Source organism: Tiliqua scincoides, chromosome 3, assembly GCF_035046505.1.
Source record: "Tiliqua scincoides isolate rTilSci1 chromosome 3, rTilSci1.hap2, whole genome shotgun sequence".
In the NCBI taxonomy this organism is placed as follows: domain Eukaryota; kingdom Metazoa; phylum Chordata; class Lepidosauria; order Squamata; family Scincidae; genus Tiliqua; species Tiliqua scincoides.
In genome coordinates, this window is record NC_089823.1 from 11,666,378 (window position 1) to 11,687,486 (window position 21,109).

The 21,109-nt window shown below is 45.4% G+C and overlaps 1 protein-coding gene across 1 annotated transcript in view; it reads right to left on the minus strand.

Moving 5' to 3' along the window:
• NOX4 (NADPH oxidase 4) overlaps positions 1-21,109 on the minus strand; it is a 93,683-nt gene that overhangs the window by 20,363 nt on the left and 52,211 nt on the right. Inside the window, exon 11 of the mRNA XM_066619907.1 lies at positions 7,924-8,005. Within this exon, the coding sequence (XP_066476004.1) occupies positions 7,924-8,005 (82 nt within the window). The remainder of the gene's footprint in view (positions 1-7,923; positions 8,006-21,109) is intronic.

Below are 21,109 nucleotides of genomic sequence, written 5' to 3' on the forward strand. Positions count from 1 at the left end.
CAGCACACACAATGTAGCTGTGATTTTTTTGTTTTTAAACAAAGAGCCAAACATAGATCACTAATCTAATTTGGCTCCCAAAGGTCACCTTTTCCACTCCCAAACAGCCTCCTGTAAAGCCCCTGGAGTCCACAGCCCTATAGAGGACCACATACTGAAGTCAGGAAGACACTCTGTTCTTCCTCTTTCAGAGGCATCCTGGGTTGGGTGCCACCTGGTGCAGTGCTTACCTGGAGAATCTCAGCATTACCAAAGTTCAAGGGTGACATGTCAATGGGCAATTTTCACAATGGAGAGAGGTGAAAGGCGGTGTGCCCCAAGGATCTGTCCTGGAACCGGTGCTTTTCAACCTCTTCGTAAATGACCTGGAGACAGGGCTGAGCAGTGAGGTGGCTAAGTTTGCAGACAACAAACTTTTCCGAGTGGTGAAGACCAGACGTGATTGTGAAGAGCTCCAGAAGATCTCTCCAAACTGGCATAATGGGCAGCAAAATGGTAATGCGTTTCAATGTAAGTAAGCGTAAAGTCATGCACATTGGGGCAAAAAATCAAAACTTCACATCTAGGCTAATGGGTTCTGAGCTGTCTGTGACAGATCAGGAGAGAGATCTTGGGGTGGTGATGGACAGGTCGATGAAAGTGTTTACCCAATGTGCGGCGGCAGTGAAGAAGGCCAATTCTATGCTTGGGATCATTAGGAAGGGTATTGAGAACAAAACAGCTAATATTATAATGCTGTTGTACAAATCTATGGTAAGGCCACACCTGGAGTATTGTGTCCAGTTCTGGTTGCCACATCTCAAAAAGGACATAGTGGAAATGGAAGAGGTGCAAAAGAGAGCGACTAGGATGATTACTGGGCTGGGGCACCTTCCTTATGAGGAAAGGCTACGGCGTTTGGGCCTCTTCAGCCTAGAAAAGAGTCACCTGAGGGGGGACATGATTGAGACATACAAAATTATGCAGGGGATGGACAGAGTGTATAGAGAGATGCTCTTTACACTCTCAAATAACACCAGAACCAGGGGACATCCACTAAAATTGAGTGTTGGGAGGGTTAGGACAGACAAAAGAAAATATTTCTTTACTCAGCATGTGGTTGGTCTGTGGAACTCCTTGCCTCAGGATGTGGTAACGGCACTTGGCCTGGATGCCTTTAAATGGGGATTGGACAAGTTTCTGGAGGAAAAATCCATTATGTGTTACAAGTCATGATGTGTATGTGCAACCTTCTGATTTTAGAAATGGTCTACGTCAGAATGCCAGATGCAAGGGAGGGCACCAGGATGCAGGTCTCTTGTTATCTGGTGTGCTCCCTGGGGCATTTGGTGGGCTGCTGTAGATACAGGAAGCTGGACTAGATGGGCCTATGGCCTGATCCAGTGGGGCTGTTCTTATGTTCTTATAGTAACATAATCACATTGCCCCCAACTTTCTACCCTATCACATTGCTTTAAATGTGAAAAGCCCACCTTTGGACCACCTCCATTCAGCTATCATCAGTCTGCTCCAGGCCTAGTTGCTCTGTGTTCTCACAGGCAAGGGACGAAAACATGATTGTTGCCTAGAACGCTTGGAACACTCTGGGCTTGGAACAGACAGAAAATCACCGAACAGATTCTCGGGAGGTGTGGAGTGACCCATTCCAAGGGTGACACCCAGTGTGATTCACACCATACCCCCTTGTGAGACTCCTGCCCCCTTCCTCAATTATTTATACATTATAGGGTCTAATGTATACAGAATATATGTACTATTAAGCATAGCCAGTGTGACGTACAGGGCAGCATTAACAAGAGGAGAACAAGACACCCCCTAGTTCAGAACTCAGCTGGCAACTCTCAATGAATTCCTGACAGCTTGATAAATGAACATCTCCATCTTCTTTTCGAAACCAATCTTTTATGGCTGATGTTAACACTCTCCGATCACTCACAGTATATTTAAAGTTCTCAGTTTCTTAAAAGACAGCTATCTTATAAACAAGAAAGAATATTGAGTCATGTCAGATCTGGTTTTCAATCTATGTTCTTTGCTTATACAAAAAAAAATTAAAAGAAAAAAAACACAAGGAAAGAAAAAGAAAAGGCAGCAGATTTGGGCTGACAACAGATGTAATGATGATAGTGATTCAACACACACTGCAGCCTAGGTCGTTTAAAGGATTCAAACAATCCAATTGCCTAAACTTCCTTGCCCTAGATAAGTTAAAGCAGAGAGCACTTCATACATTGAGTGTCAATGTTACTTGGGGTGGAACAGGGAGGGACAAAAGAATTGTAAGAGTGGTTTAGCTAAGGGGTGATGAGGGGGTGTTAATTGTTCTGGGTGCCAAGCTTCAGGGGGGTCAACAAGCTGAGCTTGACATTAGTGGCCAAAATTGTAAAACCTTGGTAACTATGAATAATACCACCATGTTATATCTCATTGAAAAGGTAATTTAATGCAGAATACAAGGAAACAGACAGCGTTGAAATATCTGTATTCTATCAAGAGTTATGGCCAATTAACCAGAAAAAGAAAACACAACTGCCTAATAGAAAAAAAAGTGGATTTTTATAACTCAATAATGAACAATGAGACTGATTGCTCTGAGAGCCAATGAGGTGTTAGGATACAGCATGGAACCAAAAAGGTGTTAATAAGAGTCAGCTCTCATTTCCTTACATCATAATAGTTATCCCTGCTAACTGGGTAAAGAGGGGTACTTTTTTAAAGTGGTGCTTCATATGTTTAGCAGATGGAGAATAACTGTTCCTCTTCACTCCAGCACAGTGTCTTTTCTAGGGACTTTGTGGTGTTCTTCTGCCTATTCAGCTTTCTGACACTGCGCTCCTAACCAAGCAGCCCTATCTTTCACGTGTCTTGCTCTGTTCTATGTTCCGTGCACTTAACAGAGCCTCCCTGGGAAGGATCATGTGCTGGACAGGGGCTTGTAGAAATTGTCTCTAACCAATATAGGGCACACTGTTAATTTACTTAAATACTGTTAAATAATATTATTGTTAAATACTGTTAATTATAATAATTTTGATTTCGTTGTGGCGGGGGGGGGGGTGGAAGGCCACAAAATCTTTGACCCCAGGTGGCAGATACCTGGTAACACTAGATCCAGAAAGCAATGGAAAATTGAATTTACTTTGTACATAACAAAAGGGTTCAGTTGCAAGATTGACATCACGAAATATACAGAGCTGTGTAATGGCCGACAAGATATTAATCATCAGAGCGTTCAGTCAAAGTTATATAATACTCAGCAAAAGTTATACTGTGTTAAAAAGGCACATCAGGAGTTACAAGTCTTCCAGGACAGACTGTCATTGGTTCAAACGGGGCTCTGGTTAGCCCCTTGATCACATGTTAAGATCCCACAAAGGAGTCGATGGACAGAAAAATGGTGAAGAGAAAAAGCAGAGGAGACAAAAAAATCCTGGAGTTTTGAGAGTTATAGAAGAACCCTGTGACTATCCCTGTCTTGTAGGTAGAGGCTGGGAGAAGCCTCATAAGAACATAAGAACATAAGAACAGCCCCACTGGATCAGGTCATAGGCCCATCTAGTCCAGCTTCCTGTATCTCACAGCGGCCCACCAAATGCCCCAGGGAGCACACCAGATAACAAGAGACCTCATCCTGGTGCCCTCCCCTACATCTGGCATTCTGACTTAACCCATTCCTAAAATCAGGAGGTTGCGCATACCCATCATGGCTTGTACCCCATAATGGATTTTTCCTCCAGAAACTCGTCCAATCCCCTTTTAAAGGCGTCTAGGCTAGACGCCAGCACCACATCCTGTGGCAAGGAGTTCCACAGACCAACCACGCGCTGAGTAAAGAAATAAGTAAGTAAACGCGCCCTCGACCTCTGGAGAGGGCAAGTGCAATCTAGGAGCCTGCCAAAGTCTTCAGAAGGAGGAGCTAACCCAATGGTTCTGGAATGCTCTCCAGGAGATACAGAAGAACAGTGTATTTCAGTCCATGTGCCTGAATGCTGTGGAATCTCCTATGAAAAATCAGTGTATATCAATAGCCCTCCACTTGTTTGATAATGAGCTGAAGCCAATGACTCATTCTGGCAACAAGCAAACAACTTTTGCAAAAAGATTAATTATATTCTAAGTGGCAGTCAATGGCTTAGAATAACATATGTAAAGATTTCTCCTTTAATTAGCTGCCAAAGTATGGCTGATTCCCTCTGCGTGGAGGGGGAAAAAAAGTCAGTCATTCTTGACACAGAAGGGTATGGCTTCAGCCAATCCCGTCCTTGGGCTGTAATGAGGGATCATTATCATTTCAAAGAGCGCTACAGCTCAATAATCTAAGCAGCGTGAGATGCGAGATTACGGTTCAAAGAATTTGCGGTTTTCAGAGAGGGAGCGTACCTACTGCTTAGGTAGAATTAAACAAGGAGCTGCAGATTTTCTGCAGATCTAGCCATTAGCTTGCCAGGAGACACTAGACCCCATGCAGGGCCAGCAGGAAATTGTTGTTGAACATAATTGTATCCCCAAAATTCCTAATTTTTTAAAAAAAACTATTCCGAGAGTTTGAGATACATTTTGGGGCCTATCTGCCACTGAAATTCACTAGCACAATGGTTCTCAAACTTTATAGCACCGGAACCCACTTTTTAAAATGACAATCTGTTGGGACCCACTCGAAGCAATGTCATTAACCTGGAAATGACACCATCAATTTAGGCTTCATGATCAGCCAAAGGTTCCATTGCACAACACACTCATGCTGTTATTTTGAATAGCTCAGAATTCAATAATTCCTGTTCAGAAATAAAAGCAGAATGCAGACTTGGATCCTTCAACTACCACACAACCCTCCTCCCTTTCCAGCATCCTATCTTCCCACCTATCAGGGCAAAGCACCAGGGCTCTCTCCGCACCAGGAACCACCCAGCAGTTCTGTACCTTGTATTTTCAGCTCAGTAATTTTAATGGCAGTTGAGCTAGGTGCTACGCAACCCACCTGAAATTGGCTCGTGGCCCATCTAGTGGGTCCCGACCCACAGTTTGAGAAATGCTGCTTTAGGAAACAAATTCAGTTCAGACATGCTGTCAGAGTTTCCATCTCAGAAATGAAATTGACAGTCCTGCTATATCCATTTCGACCTCTGGAACCAGTTAAAAAACAGCCAGCCTGCTGCTTTTTGAAGCTTCTGCTGGAAGACATCCAGTTGTTTTAATGAAGTATCCTTGCCTGTTCCAGCTTTCTTCTGAACATCTAAAGCGAGCCTCCCCCAGCCCTGATCCTCCACACAATCTGGCCCTGCTTGGTACTGGAGAACCTTTTCTCCTCCACTTCCTGCAATCTGGAGTAACCTTCATACAGCCTTCCACTTCACTGACTCATCTCTCAGATCTTTGGTGAAAAGGACTCTCTACTTCTAACATCGACAGCAAAAAAAACCTTCATCCTCGCCCTTGCAGTATAATTACATATTAAAAAAAGAAATATTCAAATAGCAAAATAGGGATAATAAAAGCTGCTGTGTGGGTGACTGCAGTAAGGATTAGAAAGCATTTTGAACCAAGGACTTGGAATAATAGCATATCTACTAGGCAAAACAATCCCATGAATTCTTTTCTTTGAAGTCCTACTGAGTTTAGTGGGACTTGCTTTCAAGCATGCATAGAACACATGATTCTGCAGTGGAAGTTATGAGGAAGGGAACGAGGAAAGCAGGGGCATTGATGCCAAATCCCCTAAATCAGCCATTTTCAACCACTGTGTTGTGGCACACTGGTGTGCCGCAGATGGTCTGCAGGTGGGCCATGGGACTTTGGGGGAAGATCATTTGTTAGTAGGGCCACTGTGGGATGTGAGCCACTGCTGTCAGTGCGGTGTGCCTTATCAATTGTCAAAACATTTATGGTGTGCCTTGACAATTTTAGTGCCTTGTCATTGTGCCACGATATGGAAAAGGTTGAAAATCGTTGCCCTAAATGCTACAAATCCTGCTATGCCCCCCCCCACTGATTTCTAAACCTCATCAAACCTACTTCTGCAGCTTTTAAGGTTAGAATCTTAAAAAAAAAATCAACTTTCCATTCCACATGCTGACCACTGGCAATGAATGATTTGATTCCTTAATATACAAAACTATTATAAAAATGCAGCTAAGCACCTGTGAACTGTGACACATGCATCTCTCATCCATTCACCGCTCACCCTACTCTTCAGCACCATTCCAAGTTGAGTTCACTACTCTGTAACATTATAGAATACACATACTGGTTAGCAGTGGTTCTCAAACCTTTCAGCCCAGGTTCCACTTTTTAGACTGATAATCCATTGGGACTCACCAGAAATGATGCCATTAACCTGGATGTCATGACTGGAAGTGACATCATCAAGCAGGAAAATTTTTAACAATCCTAGGCTGCAACCCTATCCACACTTACCCAGGAATAAGCCCCACTGACTATATCATGGTTAAAAGCATATATATTGTAGTCTGTTAAAAGTACAGATCTCCACAAATGTAGTCATATACCATATACCATCAAGTCTAATACACTAAAAATAAAAGATAGAAATGAATGGGGGCCCACCCAAAATTGGCTTGCGGCTCACCTAGTTGGTCCCGACCCACAGTTTGTGAAATGATGGATTATGGAAATACCAAATACAGAAACAGTACTGATTGTACTGTTTATATTTCAAGAGAAATAGCAATAATCAGTTGAGTCCTTGACAAAGGTGGGATGTGAGCTCTTGTCAAAGTCCTGGGGGACAGCATGGTGTAGACATGGATTGAGAGTTGGGATTATTAATTTGTTTTATGTTTGTATACAGTTTCTCTGAACCACTCAATGCAGTTTGCCACTTCAACAGGGCTGTTTGGAGGATAACAGACTTCTGGGTCTCAAGGCATTGTCCACACAAAGGGACAGCAGATCTCCCAGTTCCCAGAGCTCCATTGCACTGTAGCGTAACCAAGAAACAGAACCCAGTATAGGGCTAAGTAATGAAGGACTGGGGCCGTGCTGGTAAGAAAAGGCTTGATTCACAGTGACCAGCAAAGTATGGGCAAGACTCAGATTTTGCCCATACTTCTGGCACCACGTGACCTTCCCTGCACAGCAGAAATGAAGAGTTGTCACTCCTGTGGGAAAAAGAGACCGCTAGACTTGAGGCCACTATGGGGGAAGGTCACTGTTATGGGGAGGTTCAAACCTGACTTTCACCACGGATGCTGGGCCCTCACTAAAAGGGACCTTGCACAGAATTCCACTGCCTGCTAAGTTTTGTTTTTGTTGAGTTTTGAACAAATCCTTCCTCGGTGCACCCACACCCATCACAATAATGGCATTTTAGAGACCAGACCAGGAAGGAATCCAGCTGGAACGAGGAGTCCTATGAAAGACTAGAACTATTCAATTGTAAAAATCCTTACTGGGGTTTAGAACAGCCTGCCTATGTGAACCGCCCTGGATCAAAGTCTGAGGAGAAATCCGACGACCAAAGAAAGGTGGTATATAAATATCTGTATAAATATAAATAAATAGCAATAGCCCCCTTTAGATGGAAGCTAATTGTGTGTGCGTTTTAGTTGTCTGCCTTTCTTCTAAGAGTGAGCCATTTATTAATGAGAAAGGAGCTTGTTTACAACCTGGTTCCCATAAAACAGGGTTTCTAACTGTGCCTGCTTGCATGCTCCAATTGTCATGTCAGGCTGTGAAGCATGTTTTTTTGATGTCTACCTGTTTTCCAGGCTGCGCTGTGTAAAAAGGATTAGCTTGACAAGACACCTGCCCGCATCAACGCACCGTAGCAAGTAAATGAAACATTGCTAGCACAGACCGGCGAGGCTGATTTGTGTATCTGTTAAACCAGAATCCTTGCTCTTTTGTACCAGGGTTCTTTTTAAAAAAAATAGTCTTCCCAAGGAGAAAACTATGTTTACTTACTTAGGGTACAGCGTCTGCTGGAAAATGGGCAGAATCTCAGTGTCCCACCTGGAATGTAGTAGCAGCATATCCCGAAATCTCTCTGCCAAAATAAGAACAACAATGATTAATAGGCCTAACATTGTAATTGAATATTGCAGAGGGTTAGGTCCACTTATGCCCATATTCACATTATAGAGCCAATTTGGTGAAGTAGTTAGCGTCAGACCAGGCCTGGGGAGATTCGAGTTCAAGTTCTCACTCAACTGTGAAGACCCTAGGCCAGAAGAAACATATGTGCTTCCACTGGTACTAAAGAAAAAAAGAAGGTAATGGGCACGGAGTGGGGAGGGGGCCAAAGGCCCCGGAACCACGGATAGGTGAAACCACAGTTACCAGATTTGTGGATACAGGGAGGCGGGGTTGGAGAAACCTGTACAGAACTCCCTCTGAGAAGAAAACCAGAAGAGCAAGAAGATGGTGATGCCAACGCTTTGTCTAACATGACAGGTCACTTTTTGCACAAAACTGTGTTTTCCACAATCCGTGCAGCCCAGTCTCCCACCTCAAGATTCTACCACTCCATGTCATGCCATTAGATGTGTAAACTAGGGCCTAGGGCTTGAGGGAGAACTGTCTGCTTACACTGTGACCCACTGAGTCCAAAACAGCCTCCCCCCTGCAACTGCGATCCTGGTCCCTGTGCCCCCCTGGTCAAAAAAGTCACTTCCGGTTAGTAACATTTTTAGTCTGGAAGTGATATTTTTAGGACTTCCAGAGAGAAGGCCTACTGGGGGCTGGGGAGTCCGCACATGGTCTCCATGGCACTCCAAAGGCCTTCTAGGACTTGAAGTTTTGTTTTTTTAAAGAGTGGCGGACGATGGGGTCACTGTGGCAACCTCTGCTGGGTGGCGTGACACCCAGGGATTTACCCCCCTGATCCCCTGAGGTGTGCCAGTGCCCCCCAGAGACTTGGCTGATACACCATTTTTTTTTGCGACCTGCTTGGAACTACAAAATATTTGTGCAAGAGAGAGAGAGAGAATCGTGGTGCTGTGGGCCACATACAGATTTTGGGTTTCTTAAGACTTAAATAGTTAAAGCATTCAGTACATTAACCCCCTATGGAAAAAATAGTGGATGTTACAAACAATCCTCAGCTAGCCAAAGAAGCACGGGAAGAAAGCCTCTTGGGGAGAGGGAGAGAGAAAGCAGGCGCATTCCTCGAGAATTAGAACAGAAACCACAAAGCCTCTGAAACAAATTCTTTTTCCCTCTCTGTTCCTAATGAATAGAAAAGGCTTGCAGCAGCAGGTCTAAACGGCTACACTTCAAACACAATTAATCCTGCTTTTGGTTACTGGGTAAAAAATGCAGTGCTCCACGCACACACTCAACAGTGCGCTGTGTATAGAAAATGAGAGGAGACAAAACGACTCAAAAAGGTATAGTGAGCACAAAGGGGACACAGACAGGGACTGGATCACACTATTTGCACTAGTGCAGACCCAAGAATGCTTTCTCTGATCTATTCTCTCACTTTTCTTTCCCCAGATCCTCTTTCTTTCAGTGGTGTAGGTAGAGGGGGTGCAAAGCCCTAAGTTTTGCAGGGAGCCGCACAGCCGCGTGCAAGCATCCCCTTTCCCTCTGTTATGTGAAAATCCCTCCTTTAGTCTTTTAGTTCTGATCTTCTTTTTCTATACCTGGTTATGCTATTATGGACTATAATATCATGCAAGCTAAACTGCTCTCCCAGCATACAGGCCACATTTCCAGGACTTTGGTCAAGCCACAAGTTCATTGTTAATTTACACAATCTCACCCCCCCCCCCCCACACACACTCATACATTATGGGAGGAATCCTTGTGTCTTAATCCAAACACCTTTAAGCATCTCCTACAATACTGTATGCAAACTTGAACTGCCTTCCATGATTTTGGTGTTGAAATTATGTTTCTGATTCATTGTATTGTACCTACATCCTGTATTTTTTCCACACAGTCTTTGTTAAGTTCCCCTTTCTAGGAAGCCAGCCATTGACCCCCCCCCCTGAATTTTGCTGATAACTGATACCTACATCCTGATCCCCATTCAAACTTATGCATATGAAAGCAGTACTCCAAGCACCCAGCATTGAGTTGAGCAATCAGTACCTTCCAGCTCAGCACATAGGCACTATCTCCCAACCCTTATAAGAGAGGTCTTCCCTCTCCCCCCCCTCTCCAAGGCCCATCACATTTGTGTTGTGTCAGAGGGTCCTCTCCACAGGACTCTCCGCCCCCTCCAACTGTTCTACAAGACGGGTAACTACCTTGCGCCTGGAACTCTTTCCCTTCTCCCCCCATCTTTAGTTAGCAGCTGGGGTTGGCATAGCAGGGACCCCTAAAATCCTCCCCTACAACCCCCTTCCTTTTTCTGTTTTCCTCGGATGCACCAAATACTCTTTACACACAACCACCATGAAAGCTAGGTACACTGTATTCAATCATTAGGAAACATACCTTTATTATTTCCCCATCTACATTATTTTTACCTTTGTTCTTTTGTAATAAAACCATAATCTTTTATTGAAAGTTATCTTCCTCTCAGCCTCCTCTTTAAGCAAAAGGGAATTGCTCTGCATTACGCTGTCTTGTTATCCAGCCTAAAGTCCTGATGTTCCAATAAGTGAGTGTAATAATTCCCCTAAACAAAACAGCCTTTTTGGTAACACCTCCCCTTTAGAGCCATTCTGGGCAGGGCAGCAAAACAGAGGTGAATGCCTCTGTTTTGCTCCCCCCACGTGGAATGGCTCTGAAGGGGGAGGGGGAGGGACTGCTTGCATGCTACGGTGAGGCTCCCTGCAAAACGTAGTGCTCTGTATCCCCTCTACTATGCCATCGCTCTCTCTCCTCCAGGACTGCCATTTTCTAACTAAGGAAAGGATGGGAGAAAATAGGCAGGGGGTCTTGGGTTCAATCCCTGGCATCTCTTGTTGAACAACAACAACAAGAAAAGAATCTGGAGCTGTTGGGTTAGAAGCCACCCATGCTGGAGAGTCACTGTTCATGAAGAGAACTAGGCTAGATGAGCCAGTGGTCTTAACTCCAATCTGTGTTCAGTGGGGCTTACTCCCAGGAAATGTTGCAAAGGGTGTCAGCCTTAGGGCACAATCCTAACCAACTTTCCAGCATGGAGGTAAAGGAAATGCAGCCCCTAGATAAGGGAACAAATATCTCCTTAACCTGAGGAGGCCGCCATGACTGCCACCCAACTTCAGGATGCAGCACATCCTGGGAAGTTGGTTAGGATTTGGGCCTTAATCAATGAATCAATAATCTGACACTCATAGCATTAACTAACATTTCTTTAAATTGGGTGACATTGTTTAAATTGATAAAGGGTTGTATAGCCCACAGGGGTGTGCGTGCGTGCGGGTGCATGCATTCACTGAAGATACTGGGTCAGTTTCCTTTTAGCAAATCCCCAGCATGTAATTAGTTTGTAGAACTCTTTGCCACAGGAAGTAGAGATGACATCTTGCTTAGATGCCTTTAAGAGGGGTTTGGACAAATTTCTGGAGGAGAAGTTCATTATGGGTTACAAGTCATAGTAGGTATGTGTAAGCTCTTGGTTTTAGAGGCAGGCTGCCTCTGATTGCCAGATGCAGGGGAGGGCACCAGGATGCAGGTTGTGTCTGTTGTCTTGTGTGCTCCCTGGGGCATTTGGTGAGCCACTGTGAGATACAGGAAGCTGGACTAGATGGGCCTTTGGCCTGATTCAGTGGGGCTCTTCTTATGTTGTTATGCCTGAAGTCCTAAAGCACTTTCAGTTTTATGTTTCTGGATTGCAGCGTTATGTCACCTAATTAAAAGTGGGGGGGGGGCCTGCACACAAAAAACCAAGCCTAAATCAGTTGCAGTTGTTCACATTCCTGTTCTTTCCATTTTTAAAAATATTTTTTAATGAAAGAATGTTGGGAAGATGCAACAGACGTAAGGTGCATCTGAGTTAGAAAAAGCGTTTGGGGATATGAAAGAACTTTGCTTACTGTGTGTTCAACCATCTGCCTTTGTTTGCAGAACGCTTAGAAGTCTCACTGTAAATGCTTTTCCATTCGCTGCTCTGAAGCAAACAAGGACACCGTGCACACCAGCCAGACCCCAATGGGATCCCAATTAAACTTCCTGTTGTTAACCTAAACTTGGAAAGGTTTGCCGGCAACGGTCATGGAAATATTTGGTGCATTTTCCCAAGACCCAGTCCCTTCGGAGATTCCACTTCCTGTGAGGATCTTCTTAAGTACAATACCGGAACCCTCTGTAATGATAACTATTTGTGAAATGGAAACAGTTTTCCCCAAACCTGCTCTGGCAGTATCCATCGCTGAAGCCAGCCGCAATTTATTTCGTTTCTCTACTCTGGTTTCATGGAGGCTGACACAATTCAAATTTAAAAGCCTGTATGAACACTGCAAACCAGAGGAAGCCTGAGCGGATCAGTCACCTAAATTGGGGCAGTGTCACCTCCCCTGCTAGGATGCACTCCACAAAAAAGAAATTAAATTAACTGCACAGTTGTTGCTGCTGCCACTGCCTTCTTCTTGCCCACTTGGCTGGTTAGGGAAATAGCTGAGGGGGAAAAGAGAGAAAACTGAGCTCGGCCAGTGCGGCGGTCGGGGGGGCGTGGGGAAGGTGGGGGTGGGAAGAAAGCGTTTTGGGACAGAGGAGGTGGGCAGTGGGTGTTCCCAGGGGCAGGTGGGCGGGGACAGGATTTGGCACTTATGCCGGAACCTAGCCCCATTCTCGGACAGCCCAGGGCAACTCTGGGCTGCTCGGATTTGCGCCACCGATTTAGGTGGCGTAGATCTGAGTAGCCCCATTGGGTCGGCTGTGGCTCTCCCAGGGGTAAGGGGAAAAGTTTCCCCTTGCCTCGGACCAAGCCTCAGACAGCCCAAAACTTGTGTTGGATATAGTGCAGGCCCAGCTGCCTGAAAACACAGCCACTGTCTCATGGGCTTCTGTTAGCGATGGGGATGACCTACACCGCTTTTTTGGGGGATGCTGAGTTGACCCATTGGGCTGAAAAGGAAGGCACCACCATAGGCACAGACCCTCTACACGCATTTTAGCCATATCTGCATGCCCAGTAACCCAAGGGCAAAAACTGTCACACTTCGCAGGCCTGGAAGCAACAATTACCCAGAAATGAGTGCACAGAGAAGGAACGACAAACCATACTCTCCACCCACACAGCAACAGCCCATTTTTAATAGCACATTTCCATACACAATTCCACTATTTTGCTTCACTACCGGTTAATAAGAAACAGGCAACACAAAATCACATGAAGTCCCTAATGCACGGGATACTGTCAAAAAGGCATCCACAATCACCATCTTTTTGTGTACAAGTAACTATTCTCTTTATACAGAATGCTTTTTATTCTTTCCATATCCTGAATTCTTTAACAAGTACATTGTGCAGAATTTGCCATTGGGTAAGACTGAAGAATAGAGCGCAGTTGCCATAGAAACCCTCCATTACAAGGTTTTCAAACACAGTGAAACAAGTCTCAATTCATACCCTTCCAAAAGTATTTTGTTTTCAGGAATTATTTTCAAACAATGACTTTTCTTGCTTTGAATCGTGGTCGCTGTTGCGCTGGAATGGCACTCAACTGAAGGCTTCATGTGAAACCTCTGGAGGGGGGGACATGGCACATGTAGTTAGTTTGGGGGGGGTTAGAGGAGTCAGAAAACTAGACCTCAAGGCCAAGTGATGCTGAGAAGCCATAACAATGAAGACTGTTGCTTTACAGCAGTGTTTCTCAAACTGTGAATCGGGACCCACTAGCTGGGTCCCATTCATTTCAATATTTTATTTTTAATACATTAGACTTGATGCTACCATGGTATGTGACTGCATTTGGGGAAATGTTACAGGTCTGTGCTTTTTAGCAAGCTACTAAGTATATTCTTCTAACAATGATAGTAAATGGGACTTACTCCTGGGTCAGTGTGGGTAGGATTGCAGCCCAGGATTGTTAAAAATTTTCCTGCTTGATGATGTCACTTCCGGTCATGACATCACTTCCGGTGGGTCCTGACAGATTCTCATCCTAAAAAGTGAGTCCTGGTGTTAAATGTGTGAGAACCACTGCTTTATAGCATCAATTGTCAACCAGTGTGCTGCGATACATCGATGTGCCACAAATGGTCCACAGGTGTGCTGCTGGAATTTGGGATAGCATCATTTATTAGTATGGCCATTGGGGGATGTGTGCCAGCACTGTTCTCATGATTCCGAGCCTTGTCCTCCCTTTTTGCACATTCAGCAGAAATTCTGCTTATGCACATACATGCTCCATGTGCTCTGGGATTCTGCAGAGCTGGAGTTCTCAAACAAAAGTCACATGGTGAACTTCAGGGAGGAATGGGGTTTGAGCCTGGTGTGCCTACTACATCCAGAACTGTAATCGTAAACAATATTCTGGTTTCCTGTTTTAGAGAAGCAGATGCAAAAATAAGGGCCCGATCCAAATCGGGCCATGGGCCGCCACATGTCCCTTGCGCTGGCACAAGGCTGTCGCAAAAGTGCTATAAAGCACTTTTGCAGTGACCTAAGTGGGGTTAGGAGGGCACACTGACATGCGCCGGGCTCCCCACGCCAACGCAGTCTCCGGAAGGCAGGTAGGTTGTGTCGGCTGAGCTCAGCCGATGCAGGGGTATGGGGGGAGCGTGGGGAGGGCGGGGGGGGAGGAGTTTTGGGGTGGGAGGAGGGCAGGCGGTGGGTGTTCGCGGGGGCGGGTGGGGAGTGGGAGGCAGGGCCAGGATCTGGCAGTTATGCCAGATCCTAAGCTTGTTCCCGGGCAGCCCTGGGCAGTCCCGGAGAGCTTGGATTTGTGCTACTGCTTGAGGTGGCGCAGATCCAAGTAGTCCCATTGGGGCTGCTGCGGCTTTACCCAGGGTAAGGGGAAGCGATTCCCCTTGCCCCAGGCTGAGCCACTTGCAGCCCCAATCCTGCTTAGGCCCGCCACCCAGCTTACTCCAGGGCAGGTTTGGATTGCGGCCTAAGTATGATAAACGCACTATCATCCTCATCATGAGGGCCAGCAGCAGTGGCCTGGCCTATTCAGGCAAATGCTGGAGAGCTGTAACCCCAGAAGGGTCTGCCACTGGACAGCCCCGCTGCATTGACCGGTGAGGAAGAGCGGGGCGAGAAAGCAACTGTACTTTCTCCTCGTCAGTGGGGATATACTTTTCTCAGCCGGTATTGGGGCTGCCAGCAGCGAGGCAACATGTGAGCACCTATGCATTGCCATTGCTGCCCCAATGGTGAGTGGGAAGGCCTGCTTACATGGGGTGTTGTGGCAGCTGCTGTACTTACTGCACTGCCCCCCCCCGGCTACCCTACTGCCCAAGAGCTACAACATGCATGGAAAACATGACTCCTTAATTGTCCTGGGTGCAAAGCAGTGCTGTGCTAATCCAGAAGAATGGAAGCAGAACTATATCACCCTGGAGAGGGAAGGCAGCCTCCTGCGATGTGTGCGCCAGCAGGAGGCCTCAGAGCTCAACTGAACAGAGGAGGCTGCGACACTAATTAACAGCAGGGTGGCCTAGTTGGCAGCCACATCAAGCGTGTGGGTCTATGTTTTGTATCTGGCAGCATTCAAATCCACATTTCTGACGCTCTCCCTTCTGTTCTAGGGGTGCCGCCTGCTTCTATTTTTAGAAGATATCAGTATACATGCTCATCTCTTTTAAGAAGCTACTGTAGTAAAAGATGGGGTGAGGACATGCTCTTGGGTTGGAACACAAATGCGGAAGAGTCACAAGGAGATCAAGAGTGCTGCTGTCCTCGGCCCAGTATAAGAGGGAGGGGACACAAACTTTACCAACGCAATCAGCGTGAAATGGGACTACCCATCCCAGAATGCCCACTAACGATACAGATGACAGATGCAGTGGGTTATCTTATCATAGACGAAACCTGAGAAATTGAAATTTATATACACACTTGCTATGCATGTGATCTCAGATTTAAGTCCCATTCCATGGCGCTTAAGTATGCCCAGATTACAGTATGAGTAATATTACATAGGCACCGGGGTGCGTGCATATTTAAGATGAGGTTAAAGAAAGCCAGCATTCCACTATTACAAGCTCTGAGCTTGTAATAAAATCATCATAAAATCATTTCACCATAAAATCAAGGCAATCTGGCAATCATTTCATCATAAAATCAAGGCAAGGAAATCAAGCTTTCATCATAAAATCAAGGCAATCTGTCCTATCCAAATCTGGCATGAAGAATGAACGTTGAGAGGGGTATAATCATAAGAACATAAGAACAGCCCCACTGGATCAGGCCATAGGCCCATCTAGTCCAGCTTCCTGTATCTCACAGCGGCCCACCAAATGCCCCAGGGAGCACACCAGATAACAAGAGACCTCATCCTGGTGCCCTCCCTTGCATCTGACATTTCTAAAATCAGGAGGTTGCGCATACACATCATGGCTTGTACCCCGTAATGGATTTTTCCTCCAGAAACCTGTCCAATCCCCTTTTAAAGGCGTCCAGGCCAGATGCCATCACCGCACCCTGTGGCAAGGAGTTCCACAGACCGACCACACGCTGAGTAAAGAAATATTTTCTTTTGTCTGTTCTAACTCTCCCAACACTCAATTTGAGTGGATGTCCCCTGGTTCTGGTGTTATGTGAGAGTGTAAAGAGCATCTCTCTATCCACTCTGTCCATCCCCTGCATAATTTTGTATGTCTCAATCATTTCCCCCCTCAGGCACAACCACACCAGAAAATTCTCATGAAGAATGGCTGAGCAAGAGCAGTTTTAAACGTTTGTTCTGAACCAGACACCTCTGCACTGTTTGCAAACTTTTTTTGTGCTTCCATCCACCTCCAACATATTTTAAATTGCGTCTTCTGTTTAGATCAGTGGTTCCCAAACTTTTTAGCACCAGGAACCACTTTTGTAAACAACCTACCTAGATTTACTAGACTTTTAAAAAAGGAGTTCTAGAAAAAAATTTTTTTATTTATTTACAAGTAGTAATAACCAGAAAAAGACCCTTAAACTTTTATCTTCCTATATATATATACGCTTCCAAACTGCAAGAACTCAGTTGAGCAGCTGTCTTGCAAACTCAGAAGCTGAGCTTTTTGCAGGATAATTAGCAGCGACAGTATCTGATTTTTGAATAACCTCAGGGTTCAAGGCAATTAGCTACTTGATCTTTCCATCATCCTTTGGCAACCCACCAAAAATCAGTTCGTGACCCACCAGTGGGTCCCAACCCACAGTTTGGAAACCACTGGTTTAGATTATGTCAAAAATTCAAGGGTATTGCAAGGGCCCCTTCCACTGGCCTCAAGAAAATCTACAGTTCATTTTATAAACGTTAATTCAAGTAACAAAATCACAAAACCGATCACAAAAAAACTGTCCTGTTTAGTTTCACACATCCATAAAGAAAAATTCCCCAATAACTTATAAAAGTTATAAAACTTATAACTTATAAAACAATTTCTCAAAGTTCAGTATAATGATTCCAATGTACAAGATCCATTAATCTGTATGGGCAACTTTAAGATTTTTTTTGGCCTGTTGCAGCACCCATTTACACTGTGGTCACCAGAGGGCTCTTTGGGAGAAGCCCCAGGTCCCGCAATGGGGCTGGCTATTTTGCCACTCCCACCTTCCCCCCACAAGCTCCCTCCACCTGGGAATGCCTCTTCCTTGCCCTGAGCTCTCACCTTGCTCCAGGCAGCATCTGTCCAGTGACAGTTCTCCCTCCTCACAAGGTGCTGTAAATGTGCTTTACGGCACATTTATGACACCCAGTGCTGGAGGGTCAAAGGATTGAGCCCTGAGGTCTCTCAGACTTCTTTTGGCTACTGAGAATGGGTGCACAAGGGTGCAAAGAGAGCATGTATGTAGCAACATAGGTCACACTTCCGTTGACTTGGATAAATATATATATGCAGAGTCTGCGGATTGACAATATTTCTTCATGCAGGGCTGTTGCCAAAGGTTGTCACACTTGGGTGTTTGCCAGAGCCCAGACCTGTTATGCAGCATGGACCATTAGAGCCCCAACCAATGTTCTTCTAAGTTCTTTATGCTTTTTCTTTTTAAAAAACCAGCAAGAATATTATACAACTTGTTCTCCCATTCTCACTCTCGGGCACTTACTCCAGAGAAGTTTGAAACAAAATGTGGCTGTAACAGAGGAGAGCTTGCGGGGGCTATGAAGGAGATAATTACTTGATCTCCGTTTGTTTACCACTGTTCATTAGATATTTTTAAAACTTTTTTTTTTTTAATCACCAGCAATTAATTTTAGTTAGCTAATGAGCAGGCTTTGTCACTCTATCCCCCCCCCCATCCTTATATTTTTCTCTCCTCTGGGTTCCCCAGCAGCCCAGATCAAATGCTGTCAGACTGTGGTCACTATTGATTACATGCTTCAGTTCTTCAGCTCCTCTAATCACATCCCTTGGGTTACTCAGGATGATGCATTGCTCAGTGTCTAGCTCTTACTTTTTATCACTAAATTACTGCAGACCTCAATGTGCTTCCAGGCATAGCTTGGCACTGGGAGAGGCAAAGGGGTGGCAGAAGTGGCACAGAATTTGCAAGACCCCAAAGCAGATCTCTTCACTGCAGTCAGTCTGGTGCCCCCAGGCTCACACGAGCCTCCCAGTTCCTACCACCCTGCGGCATCGCATGCAGGAGTTCCAGGTTGGGTGTGCCAGGATGGATGCCAGGCCAGAAGGGGGTGCCACATGAGATGCAATCAGGATGCCATGGTGGGAGAGTCAGCAGCAGTACCAGCCGTGGTCACCACTACGCTTGCCTCTTCGTATTCGGCAGCTTTGCAAGCCAGGCGCCGTGCCCCCACCACCCCCAGAGGCAAAAGCCTCTGAGAGAGGAGGAGGGGGCGCAGCAGCTAGAATCAGAGGCCACCTACCTGTCTAGCCTGGCTCCCAGCTTGAGACTTTGTGCAGTTAGCTACCAGGACCCTACTTTGCTTGAGTGCTGTTGAGGCACTCCTTGTGATTCATCCCAATTCCTCACCTGGCAAAACTGTTTCTTCTAACTGGCAGATGCAACTCACAAGCATTTGAACCCTTGCCATGGAGCCACTTGTGTCCCATGGCTGCCTCTTCCAAGGGAGCTATCCTTCTACCCATGCACTGCTCAAAAAGGTATTCCTTGGGGGGGGGGGGGGTATTTGTGTGAGTGGATTAAATTTTGCAGGGAGCCTCATCGCAGCGTGCAAGGGGCCCCTCCCACTCCCCCTCAAAGCCATTCTGGGTGGGCAGAGCAAGACAGAGGTGAAGCCCGGCTCCGAAGGGGAGAGACAGAGACCCTTGTACACTGCGGTGAGACTCCCTACAAAACTTAGTGCTTTGCACCCCCTCTAGCTATGCCACAGATCCTGCATTCACCGATCAAGCAGATGCTGGTGGTTTCTCATGGGAGAGAAAGACAACAAAATAGTCCAGGATAGACAGATTGCAGAATCCTCTATGCTTTCAGCTACCTTTTTTCAGATCAGCTTCATGCCCCCATAGCATCGTTTGCATGGGGAATGGAGATGAGACCCTGATATATAGATTTGAGAGGAACACCAGCACTTAGAGTCCTGTAACTACATGCCTAGATGTGCAATCACATTTTTAAAGGCTCATGCTAGGAAACAGGGACATCCCCATGGACAAATGCAGCTGGTCTGTTCTTGGTCACACATGTGTTTACAATCTTGCACACAAAGAAGGGAGCAGTGAATTGTTTGTTTGTGACATTTATACCCCATCGTGTACATTCCCAGGGCAACTTCCATAAATAACAAAGGCTACAATAAATTTCAGAAATACAGTAAAAAAAAATCACAATAAAAAAATTGCCACAGGGCAACAGATAATAAATCCTTCAGCAGAAATTCAAAAAAAAACTTGGATATTGCAACATACCATCACTCTATAGCTCAGTGATTTTCAACCTTTTTTATCTCACAGCACACTGATGTGGTGCAAAAATTGTCAAGGCACACCATCAGTTTTTTGACCATTGACAACGCACACCACGCTGCAGGTAGGGGGGCTCAAATCCCCCAATTGCCCTACTATGAAATGACCCTCCCCAAAGTCCCACGGCACACCTGCTGGCAGTGACTTCTTTAAAGTCTCAGGCAAAGATCAAGCCCTCTTCTGCTGCAGAGCATCTTTTCAACTGGAAATGTTCAGGATTGAAAATAGGATATTTTATATGCCAAGCATGTACAGTACAGTACTCTGATCTCTGAGCAATATGTATGGCCCTTTCCCAAATGTCTGCAATATTTAACTTTTTTCAAGCATGAAATAGTTACTGTGGCTCAACGTTTAAAAGATTCATCCCATGGCCCAGAATTTCCTCTTCTGAATCCCAGATACAATATATTGATTCCGGTGGCAATTAGTCAGTGTTGCTGGAAATTCACTCTGAACATGCTCAGGTTAATCCTAGAGCCAATCCACAGCATGCAAAATTGGTGAGGAAACTGAACTTGCTCTTTAAGACCCTGGAATTCCTTGCTCAGGTAGACCCTCTTGATGGCAACTTCTGAAGTTGACAACTCTTTGATAGTGTAAATCACAAGCTGACTATGATACAAAACCTACAAATTTCAGGGTCTCACTTATTTTAATTGTGCACCTTAAAAGCAGTGTTTCTCCACATTTGACCTCCGCTGTACAACTTTGCATGGCCCACCTATTCAAAGAACCACCATCAGACATCATTGCCAGTTACTTCTGGGTTGGGAGGCCAGATGTGACATGACAAACACCAATAAGAGGCTCAAGGTAGGCAGGAGGCCTTTATCAGCTGCAGAAAAGCTTGCTTTGGAGCTCTGTCCGCTGAGCCAAACCTCCTACCACTATTTGTTGCGTCAGGTTCTTGGGTCTCATGGCTGGGCTGCAGCAGTTCAGGAGTCCTGCAAGTACCACCAGACACCACCTCAAGTACCACTGGTGGTATCCATACCACTGGTTGAGAACCATTGCCTTAAATCAGGTTCTGCCAGCAAAACCTAGAGATGCCTTCCTTATGGATTCAGTAATTACCGTATTCACACCAATTGCTCTGTGTACTGAAAACATTTCCAATAATAACAATGTCATACAGTTTCAAACTGTAATGTCTGTATGCTATTTTC